At 37.6% G+C, this 12,936-nt stretch overlaps 1 protein-coding gene across 1 annotated transcript in view; it reads right to left on the bottom strand.

Moving 5' to 3' along the window:
* The window catches only part of GMDS (GDP-mannose 4,6-dehydratase), a 282,728-nt gene that overhangs the window by 255,118 nt on the left and 14,674 nt on the right, over positions 1 to 12,936 (bottom strand). The window contains exons 2-3 of the mRNA XM_026069695.1: positions 5,359 to 5,551; positions 4,388 to 4,492 (exon numbers count right to left, since the gene is read on the bottom strand). Coding sequence (XP_025925480.1) covers positions 4,388 to 4,492; positions 5,359 to 5,551 — 298 coding nt within the window. The remainder of the gene's footprint in view (positions 1 to 4,387; positions 4,493 to 5,358; positions 5,552 to 12,936) is intronic.

The raw sequence follows: 12,936 nt of genomic DNA, 5'->3' as shown, positions 1-12,936 counted from the left end.
TTTTGTGAAAGTTCCTAGCAGATGTCACCATCTGCTAATGCTCTCTCTATAAAAAAGAGAAAAAAGGGAGACTGAAAATTTGTCAGAAGAAAAAAAAAGGAACAATGAAATACATGAATTCAAAAGACATTGAAACATATTTACAGCTAATGGGGGAACCCCTTACCCCCTCCCTCCTGGCAAAACAGTGATCCAGACGTACAGTAAAAGCAAAGAGCATGCCCCATTCTCTTCAAATCGTGATTTCTTTACATTTTACTCTTATTATTTGTACTTTGACAACCTTCAGCCTGCAGTCTAACACCTAGCCATTTCCTTCCCGGCTGAGAGAGATCACAGAAATGAGCAGCTGTATCCTTTCCCTCTGGCTATACAGCAATGGTCTGATGACAACTGCTTTACCAGAGTTGGTATCAGACAAATAAAAATTCCCCACTGAATGATCTACACAGTGATGTCATGTGTGGAAACAAAGCATTTATTACTCAGGAAAAAAAAAAACTAACAAAAAACAAAACTTCTGTTGCATTGTGTCAGAAAACATGCTGTACATGTTTGTACATCTCGGTAGATAAAGATCAGATGAGGCAAGCAATGAAGTGGTTAACCAAATCGGAGAGTTGATCTCAGACATCCAAAGACACATCTTGTAAATCTGAGAAAACTTCTTATACAGAACCAAGGAGAAAAAAGTAAGGGCTTGTCTGGGAAGAAACAAATGACATTGTCAACAAGTAGTTTGTTTTCTTACTCAGAAAAAAAGGTATCAGTGAGATCCAGAGCCCAACAAAAGAACACGAATCTTTCCAATGGTGTCAAAAAGGCTTGGATCAAGACCCAGCTTTCCTGAAAACTAGACTTGCTAATTGCCTCACTCTTCCACTGTCAAATCTGTCATCTCACTGAACTGAAATACCTTTCCAATATTGCTATAGGGCAGACATTTCCACATTGGTAACACTGGAAGCCACATTCAACCACCAACAGGAACTCTCTAAGCCCCAGCTTCCCATAATGTTGTCTTGCAAGGACAGTAATCGTTCATGAAAGAAAAAACATATTAGTCATTCATCATTCTGGCATTTTTTCAGACATTATTTATTTTATCAATGTTTGAAAAAAGTTTGCTTCTTATGTTCTTTCCCATAGTCATATCTCCTAAAAAAAAAAAAAAAAAAATCTAAAAATGCTAATAGCACATGTGCAGCTAGCTTTCTGCACAAGATCACCCACTGGACCTTGGCAGGTCAGACCTTCGAACCAACTCTTCAACACCTTCTAGTAAAGACATACTATGTTACAGCACACTACATTATCCGGCTGCACAAAACTGTTGTAGAGAGATAATCAACTTTGTACTAGTGACCAGTGTACACTTCCCTGCTTTTTGGATGTGGCCTTTTAAAAAGAATAAAATAAAAAAAAATTGTAGCTTTCTACCACTGCAGAGCACATTCTGCTTTTCAGGTAGCATCATACTTTGATAATAAATAAACTTCCATAATGGAAGATCCCTTTCTCCTTTGGCCTTATCATAAATGAGGGAACAGTTGAGCTACACCTGGATAGAAAATGATGAAAGTAACTGAAGAAATGAGTTTTAGCAAGGTATGTTGCTGATACTGGCCTCCTCCCCAAAGCAAGCAAATTATGCTAACTTATCTTTCATTACCAGACCATCACTTGAAATACTGTGTCAGACCTTCAGCTGGCATAAATCAACATGACCATATCACTTCAGTGAATATTCAGCCATAATGATCTGCGTGAGCAGAAAAACTTATACTGGTCAAAAAGTGATTATTTAAGAATGAAAGGCAATAGGTAATATATAATAGAAAAAAACAGAGAGTACTACAAAAAGGCTCAAAATAAGTAAGTAAATAAATATATAAATATTAAATTTAGTCCAAAATAACCACTTTTTATACTCCATATGAGACTTCAGATAATATTCTCTGTTATTAAATACACACGCATTTCTTGAGCATAGGCCCAAGCACTTGTGCAATTTGATAATGCTGCACTGTTCCCAAGTTAAGATGTAAGGCTCAGACAGTGGGTTCAACCAACCTGGAATTTGTCATCGGTGTTTTTTTAAAGTCACTGTGGCTGTCAGAACATGAAACATCAGAGTTAAAAACAAGTCCACACATTGAGCTTAAGTGTTCAAATTTGCAGAACGCTGTCACATCTTAAAAACTACTTCTGTTACTGTATTTCTGTTATAGAGCAAAAGAATAAGATAAAAGTAGAGAATCAAATGTGCTTCTCAAAGCAAGCACTTCTCTCAAGTCTTGGCAATTTCAGGAAATAGGAAATCTCTCATATTAGACTTAAGCAGTTTCTACCCTTACAAACTCTGAGTAGTTTTGCCTATTATTATACAAGCTACATGAGATTAAGTACTGGTGTTCTTTTCCAAACTAAAACTAGGTAGCTAAAGAGAAAAATGAGCATTTTGTTATTTCTCTTTGATTTTTCCTTATATTGTTCCAAGGAGAAAACGGGTTCAACAAAAACCTTTCCCCTATAAGTCTGAAAGGCAGGAAAACCGTATTTTCTAAAGAGCAGCAGTTTTCTATCAGCAGGTTTTTTTTCAGACATTCACACATTAAAACACTAGGCAAATGGCACCAGACTGCGCTTACAGTTGCTTTCATTTCTTGTATTTCTGCTAAAGCTAATGGAGCTAACTGAAATTACTCCTAARACAAGGATCCTGTCCATGGCAAGAGTGGCTTAACCCCCACCTCAGCACATACACACAACTAAAAGCAAAGCCTGAGACTTCAAATCACAAACTTGGCTTCTCCACAGGAACATTAAATGTGTTGGAAAGAGACAGGATTGGAAGCTCCGTCACAGCAGTATCAAAGCTGGAACAAAAGTCAGAGGAGCCTACTGGATCAAAATAGCAAGGAGCACTGAAGTTTTTCTTCTCCAAAATGGCACAAGCCCATAGAAAAGCAGCACGAACAGTAAACGCGTTCATATAATTTCTAATTCACTCTACAGTTCTTTATTATTACTACAAACCATGCCAGGCTAATATCTGTCCTTGCATTTTCCCTCTTTTTATGTTGGTCATACTGTTTTAATTGCATCATTATAACTCAAAACAGATAGAGTTATTTGCACATCAGATCATACGGTGCGCACAGAATATACTGCAGTGAACTGTGTAAAAGAGAGCAAAGTATTAAGGTTTCTAAATGAAAAAAAAAAAGAATTTAATTCTCTCTTAATTTTCAACTTCTACTGTCATCTTCTCCAATAAAAAGTGTTACACCAGCTTCTACCACCAAGGATTTGATGCACCATTTAATGTAAATGCTGCCTACCCAAAGTACTACCAAGTTTCACAGCTGTGACTCCCAAAGACTTAAATCACTACTTAAACCCTATTGATATCAACTCCTTTTTTCTCTTTTCTTTTCTTTACTTTTCTTTTCTTTGACAGTTACAATTATGGTCCATTATATATTTGTATGTATGATTAAAATTATTATATTTTGCACAAAGCTATAATTTATATAATTGCATTCCTATAAAGCTTAAATTTATTTTTCATTTATAGACAGACCACAATAAAAGATTGAGAATCCAGTTTTGTGTGTTAATTTAAAGTTCAGTTTTAGAGTGTTTTCATAAAGTCCCTGTACTTTAAGGGCAGAGGAAACCTGTCATTGTATAAGAGACTTTTAATCAACTGTGGACTCTTACTCAAACTTAATACCAATATTAATTGTTCATAAAGTACTGCAGGAGGAAAAGGGATGATTAAGTGGAATTTAAGTTGCATTGTTTTTATGGGCTAAACAGAAAAGCATCTTAAAGCCATGTGTTGAAAGTCATCTTGTCACAAGGTCGGGGTCACAATCCACAAACTTCCAAACTACACCAGACTGCATTCACTAGTCTTACGAATTTAGAAGGTTTATTATATCTGCCTCTTAATTCAACATTTATATGCAAATAAAAATCTTGAATACAAATCACATCTGAAATTGCATCTATTGTGCAGTTGCCCACCTAAATGTTTAGAAAACTTCATTTTCAAATTTTAACCTCAATGTATTATCAAGAAGGAAAGAAAACTCAGGGACGTGTTGCAGCCTCCTGAGAGCACCAATACACAAAATCAGATGCAAGGGCTTCCCTTCAGAGCCAAAAGGCTATGAAATGGAATATGATGCTTTAAAGTGAAAGCTGGTACGCTACAGGCTCTGAAACTACCATGAGGGCTGACCACAGTGAGTGGGCAACATGTCAGATACCCTTGCTACAGAATTCTGGCAAGCTTAAATGAAACTTGTGATGTGTTGTTTCATTTTTCCTGTCAGATGACACAAAATTGGGAACAGTTTTACATTGATTTTCTAACCTCTCCTGGGACTTTCATGATTGAAGAGAATGCCGTTCACAGCAAAAAGATTGTAGGCCTCTCTGAAGTTCACCACAATCCAGTAGGCATAGAGTTTTGCTGCTCCTACAAAAAAATAATTTTAAAATGTTACGTATATCCACACTGCTTGTACATGGTCCTCAGACAGAGACACATATGCACCTCTCTCACACATGCAGGGTGGTGTCTACCTTTCAGTAAGAGTGCATTAGAATTTGATTAATTCTCTAAATGTGTCATGTTTCACATGGAAAAAATATCCAGCCCAATAAACAGCAGCTGAATGGGGAAATGCTCCTTTTCTGTACAACCTCAGAACCAGTCAGGAACTGTTAAGGTGCTCTCTCACTTGTTTTCTTATGCACACTCAAGCATAGCACTTTTTCTTTTACAATATAATTAACACAGCCAGAGTGTGTGAAATACACCACTGTGGTGACCTCTGCTAATAAAAAAAAAAGACTTTGGAGGAATAAAAGCGAAAATCTGGTGCCTTAACACTCAAATTGATTTGAAACTTTACCACCAAAGTCTTCCCTGCACATTGCTTTAATAAGTGTTTCGAATTTAATGTGAGTTCATGAAGGAAGAAGTTAGCTCTTGGGAGTTTTTCATTTAGGCAACAACAACAAAAAAGAAACCTTATCACTTCAGTGCTATCTTACAAACCTTTGTGAAGGAAGAGCCACCCTCCCCCCTCCTCTTTAAAAGAGCTCTCCACTTCTGATCTGAATGAACACAGTCTTGTGAAGTGAGATGGTAATTTCCAACCCCCAGGCAATGGCAGCAAATACTTTTTATATAGCAATTCATAAAGGTATGCCTCTCAACATGTCTAGTCACTTTAGGTCTATCGTCATTCTAATCTCACACCCAGATGACTTCAGCCCTGAGACATGAGCAGGGAGAACAGACATACAGACAATGACACACACACCAGCAATCCTTACCATAAGGTGATCTTGGGTAAAAAGGGGTGGTCTCCTTCTGTGGGATTTCTTGCACTTTTCCAAAAAGTTCACTGGTGGAGGCTTGGTAGAACTTCACCGAGTTGATAAGGCCACAGGTCTTAATAGCATCTAGGAGCCGTAAAGTGCCAACCCCATCAACATCAGCAGTATATTCTGCTAAATCAAAAGAAATCTTGGGGAGGAAGGGAAGAAAAAGAAATAGAAAAACACTGATTTACTAAGGGCACCAGAACATGCAGTGATCATGTACAACCAAAACAAAGTAATACATCACTTGTCATGAAACCATCTAGACACTTTTGGATGGACTAGACGCTTGATTTACAAAAGTACCCTCAAAGGATTTCTAAGAATAAACAAATAGTTCCATAAATAGCAGAACCAAAAGAATGGTGTCCCATGAATCTCTCTCTCAGAATTATTTTCCTGTGTGAGGTAATGGGCAAGCCTCTGCGCAGTGGGAGCATTATCAGGCTCTTTCTCATCTCCACAGCTGCCAATTTTTACAACATTTGCTTGGGCTTAATATCTTTGATACACTTGAATATGGTAAAAAAAATGGCCAAAATATATTTTAAAATATAGGATAGACAGACAGCATGATAACATAAACAATTAAAAAACACTAAACAAAGTCTAAAGTTTTGTAATTTAAATATACATCAAATGGAAGAGAAGAGTGGAAATAGCTGCTATCAAATAACACTCCCAATCCCATATGGCTAAGGAATATTACAGCTCTGACTTTTGTACAGAGGGTAGGGAAACAGTGAAGTCATGGAGGTAACCAAAAAAGGCTGACATCTCCTCCAGTTGACACATTCTTCAAAATATGATAATAGGCTCATGTGCACTTCTGGGGCATGGCTCCCCTTTCTCTCTCTGGTCCAGTGGTTCCCAGTTATCTTTATGGAGGGCTTGATTGTGGCATACGCCACAAGATGATGTTTGAGTCTAAGCCTTCAGTGAAGTCTATCAGAATACATTAATTCTAGTCCTTGCAGTTACAAAAGAAAAATAAAAAACTGGAAAAAGTAAGCTGAAGGTAAGAGATGCGTTGTGACTGCCCCAGTCTGCCAGTAGGAGAAAACCAGCTTAGAAGCGTGTTTACAGTGGTTGCTCTGAGACTACAGGCTCAGGGTTCGGATGAGCCAGGAGAGCTTCCGCAGTCCAAAAAATCTCCTCTCACTGGTACCTGGCCCCGAAACACATTCCTCTTCCATTCTAGGTCCTCTTTCCAACCCAGTATCTTGGTTCAGCATGCTAGTTTTTGGAAAAAAAAAAAAAAAGTTCCCTGGTTTTAGTGCCAAAATCACAAAAAAGGAGGTGGCAATGGACCTTTAGCATGCTCTCCTGCATCTCCTTGGCCCGAGGAAGAATGTGTCACCTGAGAAAGAATGTCCCTGTGTCACCACTGACTGGTGTTTGACAGCTTCCAGGAACAAGCTTTACAGTGATGGCAATGTCACAGTCTCTTCATACGACCTAAGCCAGAAGTTAGTGAGACACTACCAAAAGCAGACAGTACAAATCTGTGATCCTCTCCCTCTTCAGTCTCCAGTGGTAGGGTGACTACTAATGGAGGACAAATTACATGACTATTGCTGGGCAGTTGAGCTATCACAGTAAAATCAATGGGAAACTTGACACTTGTCAGGTATTTTTTCAGGCTTTCTGCAGATTCAGACAGATAACCTCAAATTCATTTCTCCTGTTAAACTACTTTCTCTGTTCAATAATCGCTAGAGGTTTGAGGCTTATTTACACAGCAGATGAAATCAAAATAATTAGATTAATTTTAATTTGCACTTCTAGTTAATTTGACACAAGTAGGAAATTATCTAAATGGTATTACTGTACTCAAAAATAAAAATGTTCTCAAATAGTATTGAATGAAAATAGCTAAAGGTATGAATTAAAACAAATTTAACTATTTTTTTTACCCAACAAGAAAAAAGAAACTTGATACTTTGCATATTAACCTGGCATGACCTAGCTGAAATAGAGCACTGATCTACTGAGTAGTGCTGAACATTTTCCGTTTTAAGCCATTTGCCACAAAAATGAAAGCCGCTCAAGGCATCTCAGCTTCGATGTTACAGTAACTCTTGGGAAAACACCTTAATGAATAGGTGATACTGTCAACAGTGCATTAGTGAACACAAATTAGTATATTTACCATATGCCTAGTGCCTTCATAGTGACATCCCAGCTCTTTAAGTAAAGGCAAAACACTCACTAATTGTAGTGGAAACAGGAATTCACCTATATAAAGGTATTGTTTCCAACAAGTAACTTGTTAATAACATCTCCACAAATGTAAATCTTTGCTGACATATTCTGCTACACAAATTAATTGTACATGTATCTCAGGTGATCTTAAATGAGAAAAAACACCTTTCCAGAGATCCCAGATTATAAAGTCTCTTACCAAAGCGAACAATGAGGCCGCAGTAGCAACACCAGGGGCTACTCTCAGTGGCTGATGCACAGACCAGTTTCACAAGATACGCTTTTCCCTATTGCCTCACAAATGACCTCAATCTTCACCTAGAAAAATCACTCCCTGGGGTGTGAGGTAATTGTGCTGCCATGTTTGCCCAGGTCTGCGTGTCTCTGGAGCAGAAGCCAACAGCTTTGTGTGCACTTGCTGTTTTTCTAACGTGGCCTATTGTTCACCAGGGACAGGACTCAGACCACTAAACTCATTTCATTCAGGACGGCAGGTTAAACTAGAACGGCAGTCCCGAAAATGAAAAATGTTTTATCCACTAAAACCTCCAACACCAAAAGCACAGGACTCTTAAGACACTTCGTAGCAGCAGTAACAGCTAGCATGTTAAACTTCACACTACATTTTAATTTGATTCTAATTCAAAGCTAACAATGTAAAAGAGTTTTATAAAATGGCAATAACAGGTAGATTAGATATTTATCAATGAAATGGGACAGAGCAGGGAAAAGTGCTCAGTTACCATTACCACATTATTCCCCTTCCCTAGCACATGTTATTTTGTGCAAGACCAGCAGGAAGATTAAAGTTAAAAAAGGAAAACAAGAAAACGCAGGAACCTCTTCCAGAGGGATGTGCAAGAGAAAATTGACATTGCTTGTACAAAACAAAAAAAGGGCAGAATCAGATTCTCTAAATGTTACTCACAGAAATAATCTTTGCTCTTACTCTGAACTCAGTGGGACTACTTGAGAGAGGAAAAACTTTCATGGAAGTGATTGCTTGGAAAAGAAGGCCTATAAAAGTTAAAAACAAACCATACTTTCTGACAAATTAAAGATTCATCCAGTGTAAAAACAAAGCTTAGGTAATACTAACAGATCAGAGTTTTCACATGGCCTATGACAACCACTTTAAATGCCTAAATTAGGAAGCTAGCCTCTCTGCACACCAGTGAACAGAGTTGCAAGTCAGAGCAGGAAAGCGTAATAGAGATGCTCTTGACAATGCTTTGGAGAAACTCTCCAAAGACTATATACTGACTAGCCTTTTAACTTAGCTACCGTTCCAGCATCAAAGCCCCCAAACTATCAGCTATTACCAACTTCTCCGTAAAGAATTGTTGCAACTAAGAACTGTTTTTGAAGACCCACCAGGTGTTTGCACAATGACCGGAGTAGGGAAAAGAAACTTCTATGCCTTGCATAAACTTTAAAACTAAAAGTGTTCTCAACAAAGAGCGTTAAAGGTATAGATCCAGTGCTTCTTCACCCTCTTTGGACAGGCTATTTGTGACCGAGTTGAAAGTATCACATAACAATAAAACAGAAATTGTCCGTTTGGAATACCTTAGCTGAAGTGAGCGTGAAGCTGCAATCCCATATGCAGTGAAGACCCGATACTTTTGGAACTGTCATAGTTGATCTCTGGAGGTACTGCTAATATATACGCTTAAGATGTGTCTATTTATTCCATTCAAAAAGTAGAGATAACAGTATATTGTTAAACGTGGGCAGATCAATAGGGAGATATTTAAATCCTTGGTTAAAAATACTTCAGTTCCAAGTTTTCAGGCCCTGAACACCTTGCAGAACTGGCTCAAAGCATATTAAAAAGGAACTAGACTTCTTGAGTATGAAGGAGTTTCATATAATAAGTATCATCAGCTCATATGGATTTCACTGCTAGCCGTGTTGTTAGGTAAGTATAAATTTCCACAGCAAGGCTTATCCATAGCTTGATAAAATATTTGAGAAAAGCATAGATTCTCTGGTTAAAAAAGTTCCCGGTATCACATGACAAATAGGAATACACTGGCCCACATTGTATCACACAGCTCTAAGGATGACAATGAGTGTTGTGAACTATATATATTCTCTACTTTGAATTCAAACTCTTTTTTCCCATTTCTTTCTAATTGCCAGATTCAGTCCCTACACAAGATTCAAATTTAATAGAGCAATGTTTTAAATATGATGTTTCCCAATTGATCATTCAAAACTAAGYTTAGCAAGGTCTTTAACAAGATTAAAAAGCTTACTGAAAGCTATCTAAATGAAAACATATGGGACTTTTACCTTCCACAAGAATGCATTCCTATCGTGTCTATGGGTACTATATACAAGCCTGCAGTCTTAATAATACTTGCTTCTGACCACTGGGTCATCACCAATGGCCAATATTCTGAAAATAAATACCAAATGAGCACACAAATAGGTGTGACAGTGTGAGATACTTCTTTTCTGCTTTTTTATTTAGAACAATCAAAAGGATGCGCTGTAACCATCCTTCCAAAATAGGTTAGCTTCCTACCAAAAATAATGTGTGCTCGAGGAATATGCTCTAATGCTCTACCTAAGGAATATAAATAACTATTGAAATTTCATCTTCTTTCAACAACTTTCTCAGCTTCAGAATATGGGATTTTTGGAAGGCTGGTGAAGCCTCAGCAGGAAATAGGATGATTAAAATGTAAGTTACTATTCTTTCACTGTAAAAGCAGAGGTGGTTAACCTAATTATAGTATCAAATTAAGGATCCTTCTACTCTTGAAAAATTTACAGTAGTTTTCTTTAGATTTATCAGAGTAAAAAATACTTATCAGGTCTCTCAAAGCTTTGAGAAAGGTTTACACCTGTGAAGAAAATCACAAAGAAGAGAAAACTGCTCAGAAATGTTTCATGTCTCACAAGTTTCACAGCGGTTATGTTTTTGTATTCTTTAAAATCAATTCTGTTTGCTTGAATATTCAGTGTGCCTTCCATTGCCAATAAAAACCACTGGGATCACTTATATCATCTCAATAAACAAACTGCTCAACCCCTAGGAACAGGCATTTAAAGCATAACATTCCAGTTGCTAAATCTAATATAGAATATGGGCCAAACATTCCTATAAAGTCCTAACACACCGAAAAAAAAATCATAGGGATTCTAGGAAATCTAAAGATTTTTTTTTTGGGGGGGGGGGGGAGTGGGAAGAACTTATACATTTACCAAAACTTCAAGTAACCTCTAGGAGAACATGACAATTTCTCTTCCCTCTCTCCCAACCCCTTAAAGCATAATGAACACTTAACTCATTGCCCTCTCACCCAATAAAAGAAGTAGCTGAGTAGTTGGAAGATACTAAAACCCCCCAAACAACTATATATTTTTTGTTATATAGAAAAATAGTCAATTCAATAGCTCTGCATTGCTTATTGTAAAATTACATTCTTTATATATTAAAGCCCTACTCAACTTCTTAGCTAAATAGAAATGGACTGAAAAGAATAATGACTGAATGTGCCTTTTTCTAGATCTATCTTCTTGCCTACTTCTTTCCCTGTTCTCTCATTAATAAAACAGAAACAATAAAATTAAAGTGATCTGTATAAAATTAGAGTGATCTGACAACATGATTACAAACAGAGAAATAGCAAGGAAAAAGTTTTACAAGTACAAGCAGAAGTCAACATTTTTTCCTAAAATTCATCTTAGCCCAAGACACATTCGCAATATTGCTGCAGCAAGAGAGCCTGAAGTAAGAACTGGTAACAACAGTTATCAACATCTATTCATCAATTTATATCTTCCTGGCAAACAAGAACTCTCTTTCTCTCTCTCTCTCTCTTTTTTTTTTTTAATTAAATCTCAGATCTGGATAACTGTGATTTTCAAGTTACCCATGAAGCAAAGGAATAAGCAGTGGAACTGACAACAGTTCCACTGGCCTCTCTGCCATTACTGATTTTGAGGTCTCAGTGATGCAGCTCCACTGGACTGCAGGCTGAGTGACCCGTGAGCCTGCTTGAAGTTGCTATCAGTTTGGTTTTGACATCAGTGGGTCAGTGTTTCACATTCATCCATGAATGAGAAGACCCAAACCAAAGTGAAAAAATAAGCTATTTACTGTTTAGTGTTCTTAAATGATCCTTCTTGGTCTTTGTGTTCTATAACCTGTTCTAAACTACAGCAGACTACACTTTAGGGACCAGGTCAGTCTTACACAAGTAACCCCAAAGTAGTTTTGCTTATGCATAAAAAGGAAACGCTCGAATATAAAACCATTCATCGCCCCAAACACACACCTGCTTTTGCACCCTTAAAAAGCCAGAAATGAGGGGTGAAGCAGAGTTCAGTTCACTTATGACTGCCCACCATTCATTTCCCCAAGCAAGTGGAAATCACTTGATCTGGGGAATGTGGGCAGGCGGAAGCAGAAGCCTCACAACAGAAGTGTGCTTCTAAGTCTGAAAAAAAACAATTACTCAGGATAACAACAGTAAAGACATGCATCATCTTTCATTTTGTCCCAAAGGGACAGGCACTGCAGAATCCCAAAGCAACGACCACCTTTCAGCTTCATGAGCACTAAAAAATTCCATGAACAGATATGTTAAACTGCTATAGCCCAGATGAGATGCAACACGAGTGCTGCTAAACTGTCTGAATTCCCCAACTGTCTTGCAGTTGCACTACCCTGCAGCACAGTTTAGAGTGAAAGGAGCTCTGGCAGGTGGGCAGCAGCTTTTCTCTGTGCAGTCAAAATAGTCAAGGATTTTAGCAAGAGGCCCTTAACATGCTCCACAGTGCACGTCCATATGGCAGCCTCTGATGGTTTGGCTTGGACAAGTTTTCTTTAGGACTCTCTTCCTGATTAATTTCATGTTCTTCATGCAAACTTTCTGAAATAATCTTTAAAGAGAAATGCATTGGCATTATTAAAATAGTTTTCCTTTTTTTCTTCTCATGATCAGAAACTACTACATACTGTCTGTTGTGAAAAAAAACAAAAAAAATCAATCCAAAGCAGAGAGCAAGCATAGAAAAACACTGAGATTTTTWAAAAAAATCAAACTAATAGGAGTTGATAGTTGAATATATTACTCAATTTCTGTAACAAGTGGGGCTCCTAAGAGTTTCATGGCAAACTGCAGGTGCGGTTGTAAATCTAGCTCACAAGGTCATTCACCCTTGCCTTTAAAGCAGCCTACCGGTAGATGCCTGACCAAGAAGTATACAAGAATCACCAGTTACCTGTTGTGTTTAAATTTTGATGCCACAATCCATAATGGGAATATCCATCACCTTTGAGGTCTACTTTAATAAAACAAAGCCTCC

The sequence above is a fragment of the Apteryx rowi genome, unplaced genomic scaffold (assembly GCF_003343035.1).
Source record: "Apteryx rowi isolate R43461 unplaced genomic scaffold, aptRow1 scaffold_3, whole genome shotgun sequence".
Classification (NCBI taxonomy): domain Eukaryota; kingdom Metazoa; phylum Chordata; class Aves; order Apterygiformes; family Apterygidae; genus Apteryx; species Apteryx rowi.
Note: the sequence above shows the minus strand (reverse complement) of the source record. Positions and strands in the feature narration are given on the sequence as shown.